Source organism: Ipomoea nil, unplaced genomic scaffold, assembly GCF_001879475.1.
Source record: "Ipomoea nil cultivar Tokyo-kokei standard unplaced genomic scaffold, Asagao_1.1 scaffold0715, whole genome shotgun sequence".
Lineage (NCBI taxonomy): Eukaryota > Viridiplantae > Streptophyta > Magnoliopsida > Solanales > Convolvulaceae > Ipomoea > Ipomoea nil.
In genome coordinates, this window is record NW_017617143.1 from 928112 (window position 1) to 947296 (window position 19185).

At 34.2% G+C, this 19185-nt stretch overlaps 1 protein-coding gene and 1 long non-coding RNA gene across 3 annotated transcripts; both read left to right on the plus strand.

Annotated features, from left to right (window-relative positions):
* Window positions 1–907: 907 nt before the first annotated feature.
* LOC109176589 (osmotin-like protein TPM-1) lies at window positions 908–1736 on the plus strand. The gene has a single exon (XM_019326047.1). The coding sequence runs from the start codon at window positions 942–944 to the stop codon at window positions 1614–1616; it is 675 nt and encodes a 224-aa protein (XP_019181592.1). The 5' UTR covers window positions 908–941; the 3' UTR covers window positions 1617–1736.
* Window positions 1737–11828: 10092 nt separating this feature from the next.
* On the plus strand, window positions 11829–14197 carry LOC109176582. 2 transcript variants are annotated; one of them, XR_002053413.1, is made up of 4 exons: window positions 11829–11901; window positions 12004–12206; window positions 13115–13308; window positions 14158–14197. It is a non-coding gene; the product is annotated as an uncharacterized LOC109176582 (long non-coding RNA). The 2 variants fall into 2 exon arrangements; XR_002053414.1 differs by lacking the exon at window positions 14158–14197 and adding an exon at window positions 13782–13805.
* Window positions 14198–19185: the final 4988 nt, after the last annotated feature.

Genomic DNA, 19185 nt, shown 5'->3' on the forward strand with positions numbered 1-19185 from the left:
TGTATTGGTTGCATTCTGAGGCGAAGGAGAAGGTAGACCAGTTGGTCGCCTCCTCCAAACATGACGGTCGCCGGTGATTATTGTCGAAAACTGTAGGAGAGGTCACTAGAACCCTAGCTAACCTATAATTACAAGTTACCAACCAGTTTCTAGGCTTAAATGCTTCACAATAACATGTTTATGGATTTAATTGCAACTTTTGAAAGTTTAAGAGCCTAAGTGATTTTTTGAGTAAAGTTTAGGCTCCTATTTGATATTTTCCCAAAAATATTAAATTAACTCAATTTAATTAAAAGAAAACGTGCACAATTAAGTAAAAAAAAAAATGTTGGACGAAGCTTTGAAGGGACAAGTCCTGTATCTTGCCATTGAAATTTGAAGTTGAATGCTACGTAAATATAAAGAAATAAAGTCACATTTTTGTTTTTAATTATAGCTTTTAAATTGGCATAAGGCTGGGTAAATATTTAATCTTGAGAATTGATATATATATATATATATATATATATATATATATATATATATATATATGCCAATTGCTTGTGGCAAATTATAGTCCACACAATGTTAAAAAATATTTTTAATATACTAAAAGTATATTATTCTTGTACTGAATGTACATTGTACAAAATAATGTACTTTTAGTACTCAAATAATGTATTTTCTCAAAATACAAAATACATTTTTAATATACTAAAAATGCATTAATTGTGTACTGAATTTACATTATTTGTTAATATAGTCCACATAACTGTGTGAACTATGGTCCACACAATAATGAATGATTGCGTGTCATGTGGACCATGAGGTGACGCAATAGGATGATCATATTACAAGTCTACAATAATTGAAGTTGAATATTCTCACCCCTCCAATCTATAAATAGTGAGCAAGCCTTCACTCTGATCACACACCAATTTAGCATTTCATCACTTACAAATATGGATTGCCTCATCACCACTCTTCCACTGCTCCTCCTCCTCAGCCTCTTCACATCTACCTCCGCCGTCAACTTTGAAGTTCGTAACAACTGCCCCTACACAGTTTGGGCAGCCGCAACCCCAGTTGGCGGCGGCCAACAACTCAACCAAGGCCAAGTCTGGAACATTAACGTGCCGCCCGGCACAAAAATGGCACGTATATGGGGTCGCAAAAACTGCAACTTCGGTGGTGGCGGATGCGAGACCGGCGACTGCGGTGGGGTGTTACAGTGCACTGGGTGGGGTAAACCGCCGAACACCCTGGCTGAGTTCGCCCTAAACCAATTCAACAACCTCGACTTCTTCGACATCTCCAACGTCGACGGTTTCAACATCCCCATGAGCTTTGGCCCCACCAGACCCGGCGCCGACAAATGCCACACAATTTCATGCACGGCGGATATCGTCGGCCAATGCCCCGCCGCTCTTAGGGTCCCCGGAGGGTGTAACAACCCTTGCACCACCTTCCCAAGACCGGAATATTGCTGCACCAATGGACCATGTGATCCTACAGATTATTCAAGGTTTTTCAAGACCAGATGCCCTGATGCTTATAGTTACCCTAAGGATGATGCCACCAGCACTTTCACTTGCCCTGGAGGAAGTACTGATTATAGGGTTGTCTTCTGCCCATGATCAAAGTAATCAATTCCCCAAGTTGGAATTTGTGGAAGTATTAATGCCTTATAATGTTAAAAGTATAAAGGCTTTAAATAAATCTTATGAATAAGTCTGCATTATATATATTTTGTAATGCAACTTCCACTTTTTATAATATATTTCTCAATGACTCAATGGATGTTTTTATTTTCCTTATTAAGTTTAGTTTTGTTGATATCTCAAGCTTTCCTTAAAAAAAAAAAAAAAAAAAAAAAAAAAAATTAAACTAGGTTTATCAACATTGAATACTAGTTTATAGTATGTAAAATATATTTTAATTAAAATATGGAAAATAAAATAAAATGTAACCTGAACGATTCTATATTTAACTTGGAGAGTCAGAGTACAATTTCAGTATACAAAATAGCATATTAATTAAAAAAGAGGTCTATCTGATGTATATTTGTATAAGGATATTATTTAAAGAAAGCAATGATGAGACTAACAAAATAATTATGCTCCAACCAAGTGGCTTGTGGTCCACTGGTATCGGGTTGTTCTCCTAAGTAGGAGGTGAAAGGTTTGAACCTCATTTGAGGCAAGTAGTGTGTCTATGTAAGGTATTCCTCTTCCTTAAAAAAAAAAAAAATTAACAGCAACCCAAGGTGTAAACACAGGCCAACTTATTGTGTGGACCATGAAGGTACATTATACAAGAAAATGTACCTTTAGTATATTAAAAATGTACTTTTTATTTATGGTACACAATTGTGTGGACCATGGTCCATGTGATAATGATTGTGCCCAGGGCCGGGCATTCGCATTCAATTCTAAAGGGTATTCCGATAGGTTCACAAACACGTCGCCACTTGATTCAATGTCGTCATCGTTTGTCTCATCTTCCTTAGGAACCAACTGAGAAATACGTCTGACGATCGGAATATGCTGTGGATCAATCTACAACCGCTAATCAAGAATTGGGCTGAATTGCTTCTAAATTTAACAGTTGCTGCTGAATCAATTAATTTGTTGCGGTGAATTAATGCCTTTATTGATGATATTCTGAAACAGAGTTTTCAAGCTTTTGGAGTTACCTCTTGTTAATTACCTTGAGGATAAGGTGATTTTGATGGGCATGGCAATGATACAACCACGTGTAAGACTTTCTCGTATAATATATTTTATATATTATGGGTCTTACTTATGTGGTGCAAGTGGACTAGGCCCATTAAGTAATTGGTTGGACTGGACATTTAGGTTTAAGTCTGTATTCCACCAATGTGCCTATATAAAGCCTGTATTGATGGGATACAGGATACATGATATTATATGGTACTCATACTGCTCAGAAAATACCGATACACCATCTAGGGTTCTGAGTTAAGTATGAGACAAAACAGCTAACCTTATTCTGCAGATCTACTATTCAAGAGGCAATACAACAGGATATCAACCATGGGCGGAGATTTACCATGCTTCCGCTTCCGCTACTACAAGTTAAGTTTCTCGTAGATTATTCTCTATATAGTTAGATCATATTTAGATATCACATTTGGTATCAGAGCCTTCATCAATCTCTGCCTGGTTGATTGTTTTGCCTAAAACCAATATTAATTTGTTTCATATACATCAATATTTGTATATGTTTTTTTGTACTATTAAAAATTATTTTTGACATTAATAAGTTCATTTTTTAATTCCCGTTAGAATTCTTTTGTCTGGTTCTATTGTTTGATCTAAATAGTCTAACTATAATGAACCATAGTATACGAGAGATCTGACCTCGTATAAGAGTAGAAGCGTAGCCATGTTGATCTCCAGCCACAGTTGATGTTCCTGTTGTGTTGCCTCTTAACGGTAGACCGTTAGCCATGTTTTGCCTCTGACTAGACTCAGAACCCTAGATGGTGTATTGGTGTCTACTAAGCAGTCTGAGTACCGTAACTGATGAATGTGCTATCTAATTCATAAACCTGTATCCCATCAATCCAGGTTTATATTAGGCACATAGTTTGGTTGACTAATAACTACTAGTTATTCAGTCGTCCAACCATACCACTTAATAAGCCTAATCAACTTGCACCCGCAAATTATGCCGTGGACTCGTGTCCACAATGCATTGTGGACACGACTCCAAAACGACGTCGTTTTAAGGGAAAACGCGGCCTTCCAGTTAATTTTTTTTTTTTTTTTTTTTTTTTTTTTTTTTTGTCTTGGCGTTAACGGCGTTATTCGTTTGTGGTATTATGAATGTACAGTTATGGAATTATGAATGTACAGTTAATGCAATTATGAATGTACAATTATGGAATTATGAATGTAAGTTATGGAATTATGAACACAGAGCTCTGACATTATGAACTTACAATTATGAACATATAGTGATAAAATTATGAACATAGAGCTCTAAAATTGTGAACATAGAGTTTCAAAAATTATGAATTTACAGTTATTGAATTATGAATGTACAGTTATGCAATTATGAACACAGAGCTCTGACATTATGAACATATAGTGATAAAATTATGAACATATACTCCTATAACAATGTGGTCTGAAATTTAAAAAAAAAAAAAAAAAAAAAAGTGGAAGAGAACGGTGCCACTAACGGCACCGTTGCATGCTGGACACGGGTCCATAGCATAACGATTGACTTGCACCATTTAATTAAGGCCCTAATATATAATATATAATATATATTATTAGGGAAAATCTTACATTCTCCCACTTGGTGCAAGTACTAGCACAACCTTCATTAAAGAACAAAACACACGAATCATAGTGACATGTCCTCTATTTAATCAGAGTAGTATCCATTATCACATGCATTTTAATTCTCCAACTTAGGTCCTTTATGAACAAACCCTATGTTTGTTCTTGGTACCTTAAGGGATGTTTCTCAAAATACATTATGTGCACAACTGAAAGAGAAACACATCCAAATTATACAAAAAGAGTACACTGTATGATCTCTAAAACCTTAGAAGCATGTCTTAAGTAGAGATCTCTTAATGTTAGCATAATGATAATTATATTCTATGACTTCTTTATAAGTTAACATAAGCAGTACCTCTAACGGCTAAGAGTTTGGAGTTGACACGTCTGTCACTCCCACTCGTCAAAAATAGCCAAAAGATAGTCAAGTCACAGAAGCATTCCAATAACTTAGACAATAAACCAAAGGTCTAAGTCCATAAATTTGGAATCTTAAACATACACCATAACTTCCAAAATAACTTCAATGTCCATTTTAAATGAACTAAACATAATGAGTCTAACTTATATGTCTCACAAAATTGTTTTAAGCCTTACAAACCGAAATGACCCAGGATCAATTTTGAAGAAACTAAAGACCTTATTAATCACTAAAGAATTTATTAAATGACAGTGCACCACAAGTTAAATGCTTTTGTTCTAATAAATTCCATAGAGTTAATACCATCTGAGGTCCTCTGAGTATAATGGTTTTGCCATGTTTAGTCCTAAACTTTCAAATTGACCATCTGTGGTCCTTCGACTTTCAAATTTAACCATTTGTGGTCCAAGTTAACCACCCATGGTCCTTCAAGTTTTGAAATTTAACCAGTCATGGTCCTCTTGAAAGGACCATGGTTGGTTAAAATTTAATAGTTGAAGGACCATGAGTGGTTAACTTGGACCACGAATGGTTAAATTTGAAAGTCGAAAGACCACAGATGGTCAATTTGAAAGTTTAGGACTAAACGTGGCAAAATCACTATACTCGGAGGACCTCAAATGGTATTAACTCAAATTCCATAATATTGTTGCAACATTTTCATAAATATGTTCCACAACCGAAAGTTCAATAATTTGAACTTATGAATTTAATTATATGAACAAATACAAGATTGATACTTGTGGAATCTTTTGGACTTATTGTTTAACATACAATCCAATTTGAAATGTATGAAGCTAATAATCAAATCCAAAAACTTTAGTGGAGTATCTTAATGATCTTTTTCTAAATGAGCACTCCCACTGATTAAGATATTCTTCAGCGAAATTAATAAATGAACTTAATAATATACATACTTATAATTGATTTTACCAACTAACAAATGAAGATATAATTCCCCACCATTAGTTGGGCATACTAAATAATCATTTTTTGGTTCCAATTAAAGTCCAACTAAATAATGAAGACATAATTCCCCACCATAGTTGGACATACTAAAAAAAAAAAAAAATTCACCTTCCAAAACCAAGTTAGAATTTGGCTCAAAAGATACATTTTATAGTTAATGGAACCCAAAAGATGTATGTCAAATCACGTAACTTACTACAGTTAGTCCGAAGAACCGAGCAAGATTCGTGGATCAATTAATAAAAGTGGCAAAATTTTGGGAAGTGACTAAAAACATGTTTTGCCAATGCAAACCATGAAACTTAGAATTATAATTGAAATAAATTTATAAATTCTAAGAATTGTGATAAAATTATTATCTAATGGGTTGAGGGATTAATTGACCTAAAACTTGTATGTGGGCTAAAGTTTTAATTCTATTAAATCCAATTAAGAAACCCTTATGATTATATTTTTCACAACTGCTAAAGAGCCAGAAGAATCTAGTGACATAAAACTTGCCTGTGGGCTAAAGTTTTACTCAATTAGATCCAAACAGAAAAATTTTATTTATGATGAAACAATTATCAAATGAGTTGAATCAAATGATATAAAACTTGCATGTAGGCTAAAATTTTATTCAATAAGATTCATTACAACCCTTATGAAAAAAAAAAAAAAAAAAAAAAAAAAAACTTAAGAGATCATGTTCCTTTTCTTAATCCCTATAGGCAAATTAAGAAATATGATCTAAAGTTTACATCATAAAATTAACCTTTATGATAGAATTGGAAATTATTTACAAATAACCATAAAATAAATAAATTGATTTATTTTTATCATCACTGATAAAACTACTAAACTACATTCCAATACATAATTGCATGTGGGCTAAATTATGACCGTAGTTCAGTATTTCATCCTGATTAATCATACAAATATAACGAAATTGCCTATGGACTAAATTTCATCATATTACATACAATTAATCACAAATGATGTCCAAAACTTTATGTGATCAAAATAAACCGCTTAATATATAATTTTAACAGATTAAGGATGTTGTGGCTACTCCAAAACCAAATTAAAATTATGGGAAAAGGGTCAAATAGACCCTTAAACTATAGGTAAAAGAGCAATTAGGCCCTCCAACTTTAAAATGGTGCAATTAAGCCCTTCAACTTGTTATTTTGAGTCAAATAAACCCAATAGCAAATTTTTCACCTGGAATAACCGGTCAAAATATTCCGGCGACATTTCTAACGATATTTTCGGCGGCAACAAATTAAAAAAAAAAAAAAAAAAAAAAAAAAAAAAAAAAAAAAAACTGCCGGAGAAGACAACCGTGCGGTTGTCTTCTCCGGTGGAGAAGGCGACCAGATCAGGTCGCCTTCTTCATTGGAGAGGACGACCAGTCCGGTCGTCCAGTGGAGAAGGTAGCCAGATCTGGCCGCCCTCTCCAGTCGAGAAGGTGGCCAGATCTGGCCGCCCTCTCCAGTGGAGAAGTGGCCACCCTCTCTAGTGGAGAAGGCGGCCAGTCCGGTCGCCCTCTCCAGTGGAGAAGGCGGCCAGATCTGGTCGTCTTCTCTAGTGGAGAGGACTGGAGAGGACGACCAGATCTGGCCGACCTCTCCACCGGAGAAGACAACCAACGGTTGTCTTCTCCGGCAGTTTTTTTTTTGTAATTTGTTGTCGCCGGAAATATCGTCGAAAATGTTGCCGGAATATTTTGATCGGTTATTCTATGTGAAAAACTTGCTATTGTGTTTATTTGACTCAAATAACAAGTTGAAGGGCTTAATTACACATTTTTAAAGTTGAAGGGCCTAATTGCTCTTTTATCTATAGTTTAAGGGTCTATTTGACCCTTTTCCCTAAAATTATAAGATCACTAGACAATTATTAATTCATTGCCTAAACTTTATGTGATTGAAACTTAACAATCTTAGGTATCTGAATATGCTGTAGCATTTCCTTAATTAACCAAGATTGAAAACTCAAGATATTTCCGTAAATTAAAGATGCTTTAGTTATTCTTTAACGAACCGAAATAAAATCACATTGGCAAGGAATACTTAAAATTTTGACAAACAGATTATACCAGATTGTGATGGGAAAATCTAAATATACTCCAAGGAAAGGTGGTTAGAGATTAAGTCTTACTGAAAACCAATTCCTTAGATGGAGTATCAATTTAGGCAATACAATCAACAAGGCAGAGATTATAAAGGCTCAGATACCAAATGTTATATCTAAATAGTCTAACTACAATGAACCATAGTATACGAGAGATCTGACCTCGTATAAGAGGGGAAGCGTAGCCATGTTGATCTCCAGTCATAGTTGATGTTCCTGTTGTGTTGTCTCTTAACGGTAGACCGTTAGCCATGTTTTGCCTCAGACTAGACTCGGAAACCTAGATGGTGTATTGGTGTCTATTGAGCAGTCACTACAAGAAAAATGCACATAGACAACACTAGAAAGACAACAGTTTTTAACAAAAGCGTTGTCTTTTGTATAAAAGACAACAGTTTGGTCCAAAACCGTTGTCTTTGATGCAACACTTTTGTCAAAGACAACGGTTTTTACTTAACCGTTGTTGTAAGTGTGTTGTCTTTGTGCATTTTGTGAAAAGACAACACCACAACGACAACGGTTTTTTAAAACCGTTGTCTATGTGCATTTTTTTTTTTAAAAGACAACGGTTTTTTAACCGTTGTCGTTGGTGTGTTGTCTTTAAGCGCACTGGAATACACAACACTAGAAAGACAACGGTTGTTTAAAACCGTTGTCTTTGTGCGTTCTTTTTTTTTTTAAAGACAACGGTTTTATTTAACCGTTGTCGTTGGTGTGTTGTTTTTAAGCGCACTCGAATACACAACACTACAAAGACAACGGTTTTTAAAAACTGTTGTGTTTGCATACTCTTTTTTATTTAAAGGACAACGGTTTTTTTACCGTTGTCGTTGGTGTGTTGTCTATAAGCGCACTAGAATACACAACACTACAAATACAACGATTTTTTAAAACCGTTGTCTTTGCGCATTATTTTTTTTTTTAAAGACAACGATTTTGTTTAACCGTTGTCATTTATGTGTTGTCTTTAAAACACAAAACTACAACGACAACGGTTTTATATAACTGTTATCGTTGCGCGTTCTTTATTTGTTTAAGACAACGGTTTTATTTAACCGTTGTCTTTGGTATGTTGTCTTTAAGCGTATTTGAATACACAACACTACAAAGAAAACGGTTTTTTATAACTGTTGACTTTGCGCATCATTATTTTATAAAAGATAACAGTTGTATAAAATATAAACAACGATGTTAACAACAAGAGTTGAACTTACGACCTTAAACATAGCAAATAAGGTCTAACCAACTAAGCAACACAACCTCTTATTTATAAAAATGCAACATCTGGTATATAACTGAGTTTATAAAATAGGTTAAGGATGCCCATATGAAGAATAGAACCTAAGACCTCTAACATAAAAAACTAAGCTAAACCCACAAAGCCACACCAACACTTATGTACTTATGCACAACATCTAGGATATAACCAATTTGCTTATTTGTTCTCTCTGAGAACCAAGACAATGATTGTATAAAATAAGTTAAAGATGCCACTAGAAAGTATAGAACCCAAGACATCTAACATAACAAACAAAGCTAAACCCACCAAACCACACCAACCCTTGTTTATTAAAGTGTTACACCTTATCATTTACCTATAATTTTGGGCTGGCAGCTTTGACCTCCGGACTCTTTAACAAAGAAATAATACAATTCAAAAGTTAATTTAATAGTTCTATTTTCATTCATATTTAAATATAAAACTATTCACCAAAATTTCAATTTCAATTCATTAAAGTTTTATTTTCATTTACAATTAAGACCAATCTATGAATTCAAAAAAAAAAACAAATAATAATTATCAAGTATAAAAATAAAATAATAGAATATATCTATAATATTTTTTAAAAAAAAATTGGGGCCCTGTGCGATCGCGCCGGTCCGACATGGCCTAGAACGGCCCCGGCGGTGCGGTGTGGTGTTTTGAATGGTGCGGTATGGTGTTATACCTCAGGTTTTATATGTACTATTTTAGACCTAGCACCCTGGGTAATAAAGCTACTATTTCGTACCCATGTTCAATTCTATAACTATATGTCCGGTACTATTTTGGGCCTAGCGCACCCCTCATTCTGTACCTATATATCCGGTACTATTTTGGGCCTAGTGCCCGGATAATAAAGCTACTATTTTCTAACCTCCCCGCTATATACCCAATTTATGGTGGACTCGATCTCTATAAAACCATGAATATACTTATTTAATTTGCTATTATAACTATATATATATATATATATATATATATATATATATATATATACTTTTATTTTATATATAAACAACAATAGTTAAAAAATAACCACCCGTGGTCCTAATTCTTTAAAAAAAAAACCCAAGTTTAAAATGACCACGAGACATTTTAAAAGGATCGCTGATAGTTATTTTTTAGAACATGGAAGACCATTGACGGTCATTTAAAACTCAAATGATATATATATATATATATATATATATATATATATATATATATATATATATATATATATATATATATATATATATATATATACATACATACTTGCATTCAAATGAGGACAAGTACATTATAGAGGACTGTGAGGACAGATGTAGTGTGTGCCATTAGACTGTATGTCTTGTGCATGGCTGAATGTAGTCGTGTGCCGCAGTTTGTATGTCGTGTGCATACATTTGTTAATTAATAGAGTATTAAATTGTGTGCCTAATATTAATTTGTTGTGTGCCCGTTATTTATCCCGCACAATCCTCTATATATTGTTGTCCTCATTTGAACTCAACTATATATATATATATATATATATATATATATATATATATATATATATATATATATATATATATATATATATATATAATTTTATTTTTTAATTTTATATGATATACTACATTGATTAAATAAAACTGAAATATAATTTATTATATAACATCATTTTATTATTAGAATTGATCTTATAACTTCAATTATAAAAATTAAAATTTTAAAAATTAAAAAAATCCCTCCAATTTTTTTTTCATACACTTAAATATTTTACAAATTCCCTCCAAACCTAAACCCTGTACACTTAGAATATTTTACAATTTTCCCCCAAACCTAAATCCAAACCCTTGTTTTCATCGATCACCACTGCACCTCCATCGCCATCATCCGTCGTTGCTGTCAGCCGCATATGATTCAGGCACCGGCACGGAGACGCTCTGAGACGGAGACGGAGACAGAGACGCCACCAACCACGAAGTAGCAGAAAGATTTATAGACACATCAGCTTATCCGAATTCTAGATCAATCCTATCGATTTTGGTACTTTAACGCTGAATTTGATTATTCCAGCTTCAGTTATGCGATTTTTGCATTTTCCTTGTATTTTTGGGGTTAATTTTAGCAATGCGATTTTTCTGCCTGGTATGTGTTATTGAGAAATGGTGTTGTTCAATGTGAGACTTTATGTCTCACAGCTTTTAGGTAAATTTCCCATATATATATTTTTAAAATTCGTCAAGATCCGTCTCATGACTTCATTGCTATAGGTTTTATGTGAGAATCATTCCAATTTGTGATTGCATTATCAACATCAAAGAACAGAGCAAACACAGGAAATTGGCATTTACATTTCATTTATAGAGAACACAAAGTTCATTTGTAATGAGAAATTAAAACACAACTGTTTGAGAACAAGGAGTACTTTGACATCTATATTTGTTCAGAACAATTTTTTAGAGAAACAGTTTGGCCTAAACCATTAATAAATACTTAATATTTCTGTTTAGTGAAGTATTATCTTAACCATAAACTATGGAGATCTTGGATTAAACAAGCTTTATTTGGGTTCACACACTAATTAATTCCTTAGATGTCTTTTGTGTATAAGAAACAAAAATTGGGCAGATATAAACAGTGTCTTTTTTTGCCCCAGATTTTTTTATGGTAGACTTCTCACTTTACCTATTTGCTATGGCAGATGTTCGATCTTGTACTATGGATATTGCATCTTTACTGTTGCTGCAGGTACATGACTTTATATTTGGGTTTTTAATTTTAATTAATTAATTTTTCAGAACAAATGCAATGTCGATTATGCATTTATCAATATGACTGATCCTTCATTCATTGTTCCATTTTATCATGTAAGCTTCCCTCTTTCCCTCAGTAAATAATTGATACTGTATTAGTATTTCTCTATGTATCATGTTGCTATGTCTATGTTTAATAGAGAGTTGATCTGACAGGCTTTTAATGGCAAGAAATGGGAAAAGTTCAACAGTGAAAAGGTGGCATCACTTGCATATGTTCGCATCCAGGGAAAAGCTGCCCTTATTGCTCACTTCCAGAATTCTAGCTTGATGAATGAAGATAAGCTGTAGTATGCTGAATTGTAGTATGCTATTGGGCTTCATGGCTTACTACTCTATAACCCCATATCAAAAAATATGTAAGCCAATCACAATTGCATTACTATCATACTATGTCTAAATCTGTGTAGTTCATAATGTATTTAAAAATTACTTTGCCTTTGCTTTAAAAATCCATAATTTTGTCTCCAAATTTTGAAAGCTTATAATACTTCACCTCTTTTTAGTTTATTGTATACTGAGAGTATATGTATGTTTGTGAAGCAACGAACCTTGCTGCGTGCATTGCCTTAGATCACTTTACTGGCTCCAAGCTAACTGTCCCCCACCAACAGATGAAAGTAAAATAACAAAGTAAATGAAAGAAAAATAACAAAGTAATTTTGCCTTGAGTGGAGGTCTGCTACTGACTTTGGGTTGATCTTTTGTTGGAAATGATGCCTGAGATATGGAAATAAAGCCCCATGGAGCTGAGGTCTGAACAGAACTGGTGAAGTGGTGAGCAGAGATGAAATCTGAGTTAATTGAGGGAAGCTGATCTAGGATTGGCTCCAATGGAGGAATAAGGAGGTCCACTAAAGTTTGGTGGACTCTTTGGCCTGTCTGGGGTTTTATGGTTGGAAGAGAGATATTTTGGAGGGGTGTTGGAGGTATAAAGAGGGTGGAAACTGAGATGATAAAGCCCTTGGAAGGCAACTGTGCAGGTCTGATCTGCTGAATTGCAGCTGGTTTGAGCTGTTGAAATAAAATTTCCTGGTAGTAGCTGCAATCCAAAGCTCTATGGAGTAGAGGATGTGGTTGCCATGAAGTTGCTTTGATGATAGCACCTTTATAAGCATCAACAAGTTCTCTCATTCTCAATGTTCACTTCTTTCTGTATATGTCTGTGACTTATACTCTAGAAATCTAGATTGATATTTCACATTATATCTCTATTTTGCCTCTTATGTGTGGATTAGCACTTATTATATTCTTTTGCATTTCACAGATAAAACAGAGCTACAATGTGTTCCTAGTAGCTTTGACTCTGTGGAAGAGTATGTTTTTGCATAGGCTGCTTGTGGACTGAACATTAAATTACCGAAGGAAAAGATTGAAGATATTGATGCCGGAGATGTGTACAATGAGTTGGCAGTTGTGGGGTATGCAGAAAACATTTAAAAGTTCTACAAGGAAGCTGAGGTAAACCACCTTCTGTCATTTATACTCTTTGATTAATGAATTTTAGCTTCTTGCATATATATATATATATATATATATATATATATATATATATATATATATATATATATATATATATATATATATATATATATTATTTTTTTAATAAAATAAAAGACTTTTCGAGACACCTACAATGGAGCAGGTGTCTTAGATAATATTTAATAATAAAATATATATACCTCTATGTATACCTCTATATATGAAACTACCTCTAGATTCGTATTGTTTACTAGGAAACAATAAGAGGAGGTTCTGTTGTAAATTAAGTAGCTATATATAAATGCCTTTCTATTCATGTGTTCCTATATATACAAATTAAAGTGTGCTTAATCTTTGTGGTTTGGTGTTAAGTGCCAAAATCCTCCCTGCCAAAATCCTTATATACAAATTAAAGTGTGCTTGTGGTTTGGTATTGATATTCTTGGTTGCAGTGGCATTATATAGAGGATGCAATGTGTTTTGTTTTGCTTGGGCCTTGAGGAAGAGAAAACTAGAAAGTAGGCAAAGCATGATTGGTAGATTGATAAATGCCATCCATCCCACATGGTAGTTGCCAATTGGGAGCATTTGTATTCATATTAGGAAAGTATTGCCAATGCATTGATTTTACTCTACTTGAACAGACTCTAGTATGCCATTTTAGTGTTTCCTGTCTAGCAAGTTGCCATTTTAGTGTTTCCTGTCTAGCTTTTCTGTACTATAACCTTCCAGATTGGAGAGCTTTCTGAATTATTCCTAACTTATTTTGCATTTCATTGCAAATTATTTATATCTATACTAATTTATTTTCTTACTTTTTACATGTAGTTTCAACAAGTTGATTATGACAAAGCGGTTATTCATCTGGTGCGTTCTGAATGGGCCGATATTCTATCAAGTCATATAGAGTAGGTATGATTTGGACATTAGAACGTTGTGATCATTTGGACTTGAATTGGTTCGTGGAATTGTTTTTTTGTGTAGTAGTATTATGACTTGGATGATAATTAGAATTGGTCATGGAAGTCTTTTGACTTGTTATTTTGAACCTTATTAGCTTGTGCACAATTATGTAACTACACTTTGCAACATATGGTGAATGGATAAATTTTTTTTTATATGATTATAATTTAAGCAGGTGAAAAACGGTTAAAAACCATTGTCTATTTTACAATAGACAACAGTTAGAAACCGTTGACTTTTCTACAAAAGACAACAGTTTATGGGTGTGACAAAAGCGATTTCAACAACACACAATAGACAATAGTTTATAACTGTTGTCTTTTAAAGAAAAGACAACAGTTAAAAACCGTTGTCTATGTACGTGACTTTTAACAACACTGGTTTCAACAACGCTTAATAGATAACGGTTAAAAAATCGTTGTCGTTGGTAGAAAAGACAACGGTTAATAACCGTTGTCTATGTGAGTGACTTTTAACAACACCGGTTTCAACAACACTTAATAGACAACGGTTAAAAAATCGTTGTTGTTGGTAGAAAAGACAACGGTTAATAACCGTTGTCTATGTGCGTGACTTTTAACAACACCGGTTTCAACAACACTTAATAGACAACGGTTAAAAAACCGTTGTCGTTGGTAGAAAAGACAACGGTTAATAACCGTTGTCTATGTGCGTGACTTTTAACAACACCGGTTTCAACAACACTTAATAGACAACGGTTAAAAAACTGTTGTCGTTTATAGAAAAGACAACGGTTAATAACCGTTGTCTATGTGCGTGACTTTTAACAACACCGGTTTCAACAACACTTAATAGACAATGGTTAAAAAACCGTTGTCGTTTCTAGAAAAGACAACGGTTATTAACCGTTGTCTATGTGCGTGACTTACAACAACACCGGTTTCAACAACACTTAATAGACAACGGTTAAAAAACCGTTGTTGTTTCTAGAAAAGACAACGGTTAAAAAACTGTTGTCTATGCGCGGGACTTACAACAACACCGGCTTCAACAACAGAAATTATACCCTTACGACAACGGTTATTAACCGTTGTCTATGTGCATTTTTCTTGTAGTGAGTCTAAGTACCATAACTGAATGTTCTATCTAATCCATAAACCTGTATCCCATCAATCCAGGTTTATATTAGGCACAGAGTTTGGTTGACGAATAACTACTAGTTATTCAGTTCAACCAGACCACTTAATAAGCCTAGTCAATTTGCACTACTTAATTAAGGCCCTAATATATAATATATATTATTAGGAAAAATCTTATAGCTTGCCATTTGATTTGCCGAAAGAATTGTCGGATTTATTTCGCTGGCTACGGTCTCCGTATTGACGAGCAACGATATTGAACTTTACGTGGACGACGGCGGTGGGTGGTGTTATGACGAGGTGCTTGGGCGCTGCAATGAGAGGGCGACGGCGACAAAGCTAGCGTTGCACCGGAGAGACGGCAGAGGCGATGCTGGCTTTCCCGGCGACGTCGTTGGTTCCTTTCCCCCTCCAAGCGACGCCGGCGATGGGTTGTCGCTACTACTGTGGCTCTTGTCGACGACGGACGGGAACTGGTGGCGTCGCAGTGAGGATGGTGGCGGAAGATGGCGCTGCGAAGATGAGAAACGCCGGCGACGAGGCTGGTCTCCCGGCGACGTCCAGCTTCCTCTACCCTTTCAAGTGACGGATTCTTCCCTGCTTCTTCCCTGCTTCGCTGTTGACGATGCTACTGATCTTCTGGTGGCGCAAGGAAGAAGGCGAAGGAGTGCGTACTGGTACATAGCAATTTACCTTTAATTCATTATTTTTACCATATTTAATTGCTTTAGGTAATATTACATATTAATTAGGATACATGGTAATTATTTAGTTCCAAATTGCCATATTAATATTATCTTAATTAATATTGTAATTTGTTTTGACAAATGGTAAAAATATGGTAATTGCTTGTTTTTGGATGATGCCTCTAGTTTTCCTTAATTTTGGCATTGGCTTCATAATTAAATTATTATTCAATTTTAAGCAAATATTAAGTAATTTAATATTGAGGTGCATATTAAATTGCCTTAAGTATTACAATTTATTTAGGATATGTATGAGTTTTTTTTGAAAGTTACTGGCTCTATTACATTGTAGTATCTGTTCATATACTTTCTCAACCTACTGAAACACAAAGAACCGATAACGCCTCCACTGAGGCTCGAACTTATAATCTTCCAAATGGAAGTCCAACCCGGATACCATTGGACCACATAGTCCTGGTGGATATGTATGAGTTAATATATATTAATATGCAAAATCCAAGCATGCTAAGTATTTTTATAAATATATTGTTATAATTATACATTTAGAAAAGCATGTTTTAAGGATGAATTTAGCATATTATTAACTCATAGTCTAAATATTAAATATCATTCAACCTTGGATCCTTAGGTCAATTTTGAAAATTATGACCTACTAATTTAAGGTAACTTGTTTTGGGTTCCCATTTAATTTTGGGCATATTTTAGTCCTATATTTCACTTGGGACATTAAAACTTATTTTGAACAAGCTATTTGGGACCTATCTTGGGTCATTAAAGTTTGGATCCCACCATTATTGAGTGATATTTTAATAATAATTATAGCTATTTTATTTTAACTTATAACATGTTTATTATGGTAATAATATTGATTATTATGCATAACATGTTCACTAAGTCTTAATTATTATTGATTACCATATTTTGTTAATGGTATTCATTGTTGGTAATAATATTAAGTTTGGATATATTTCACCTAGACCATTTTATATCCATGTTATAACTCACTTGGACCATTGAGTTTATGGGTCTAATTTGAGTGATTAAGTGCTATAATTATTATCTTGGGTCTATTTATGAGCCATTAAGAATTTAAGGATTATAATTGTTATTTTGACCATTAAGAATTACAACTATTGTTTAAGTTGATTATATTTTTAATCTATCAATAGTTTTCAGGCCATAATAATAATATTAATTCCATTAATAATATAGTAAGCAATATAGTTGATATATTGCCCTCCATACTCCCACTAGCTCAACTCTAAGAATGCATGCTAAGATCAAATATGACTCTATTAAGCTTGTAATGGGGCTACGGGTGCATGGCTAACAAAGAAGTGGTAAAGACGATTAACAAAAAGGAAGAATGTCACAATTATCCATCTTGTCTAAGCTTAAGAAGAGATAAGACAATACAACCAAAGGAGCAAAAATCACTTAAGAACAAAGCAACTCTCTAAAAAAGTGGGGGTCCAAACTTCAAACTTTCAATCTTTCTTCTTTCTTTTCTTTTCTTTTCTCTTTTTCTTGATTTCTCTTTTGATTTTTTTTCTTTGAATTTCTTTTGAAAAAACTATCAAGTGAACCAACTTTAAACAAACAATCAAGACCCAACACTTAAACATTTGTAACAAAAATTGCTTTTTAGATACAAGCTCCATAAAAACTCTTCTACAAACATTTTAAATACAAAAGCTCCATTCTCTCAAGGGTGGAAGGAAAAACATTTGGCTAAAGGCTAAAGGTTTTGATGCGGGTTAGTACAAGGAAAAACAATCACAATAAGGGATAAGTGCTTAGCACGTATTTAAACAAATAAAGGCTCAAAGGGGACACATGGGATAAAAACATATGTAAGGACAGGCTTAAAGGCTATGGGTTAAACGAAAATGGCCTAAATCAGTTCAAAACATGGAAAACCTAGACTTCACTTAAGGAGTAATGAGGCAAGTTCTAGCAAAACACCCATGACCGGAATCTCACATAATCCTTCACTAGCAATGCATAACACACAAGATCAAAAATTAATCCAAATATTGGGTGGTTAATAAGACTATTGGCAAGAGAATAAATCAATCATGTGTTACACCTCACATCATCAATCTCAAATTGAATTGCAACAAGTACCACCAAAACAAACCACAAACCCACAAGAGAGAGAAATTGTAACTACATGCTATGACAAGTAACCTATTAACAACAAGAACATAAATCCCCCAAGCAAAAATTTTGAAAATAACCCCAAATTTTGGATCCTCCCCCACACTTAAAATTTTGCATCGTCCTCGATTTAAAAACCCAAAAACACAAGGAAGACAAGAGAAAAGAGAAAGATAGAAAGCAATAAAAACACACAAACTAAAATATGCTAAATAAAACGAAAAACTACAAAGCAATAAATGAAAGCAATATAAAGGATAACATGGGGTGCCTCCCATGAAGCGTTAAGTTTAACGTCGTTAGCTCGACGTAACCTCTTATGGAGTGCTCATCCAGGTTGATCTGCGAGGTTCACCTCTCCACCTAAGAAATTCTTCCACTTAATATGCACCTCATGAGTCATCACAAAACCGAGATCAACATGCACCCAGGAGTTGCAATTAACCATAAGACAATTCTCCACTTCATACAACTTTGGCTTATCAAGACCATTAAACTCAACTTTCTCCTCCCCAAAATAAAAAATCATGGATCCCGTTCTTGAATCAATTATTGCACCCGTTGTGGCTAAGAAAGGTCTCCCCAAAATGATTGGAGTGTTGGGATTCTCTTGAGCAGCTATTACAAGGAAATCACAAGGCACAAAATACTTGTCAACAAGGATTGTGACATCTTCAAGAATTCCAATAGGGCTTGTAGTTGATTGGTAGGCCATTGTCAAAATAGTACGGATCGATCGTGGATCTCCCAACTTCAACTTTTTACAAATAGCAAGAGGCATGACATTAACACTAGCCCCTAGATCACAAAGGGATCTCTTGATTGTATGGCCACCAATAACGCAAGGGATTGTGAATTGCCCCGGATCTCTACGCTTCCTAAGGCTCCTTAGCTTCCTTCTTTACGAGACACGGCCCGGTACTCTT

Coding starts and splice junctions, on each gene's coding strand:
- LOC109176589 (XM_019326047.1), top strand. CDS start 942: ATGGATTGCCTCATCACCACTCTTCCACTGCTCCTCCTCCTCAGCCTC.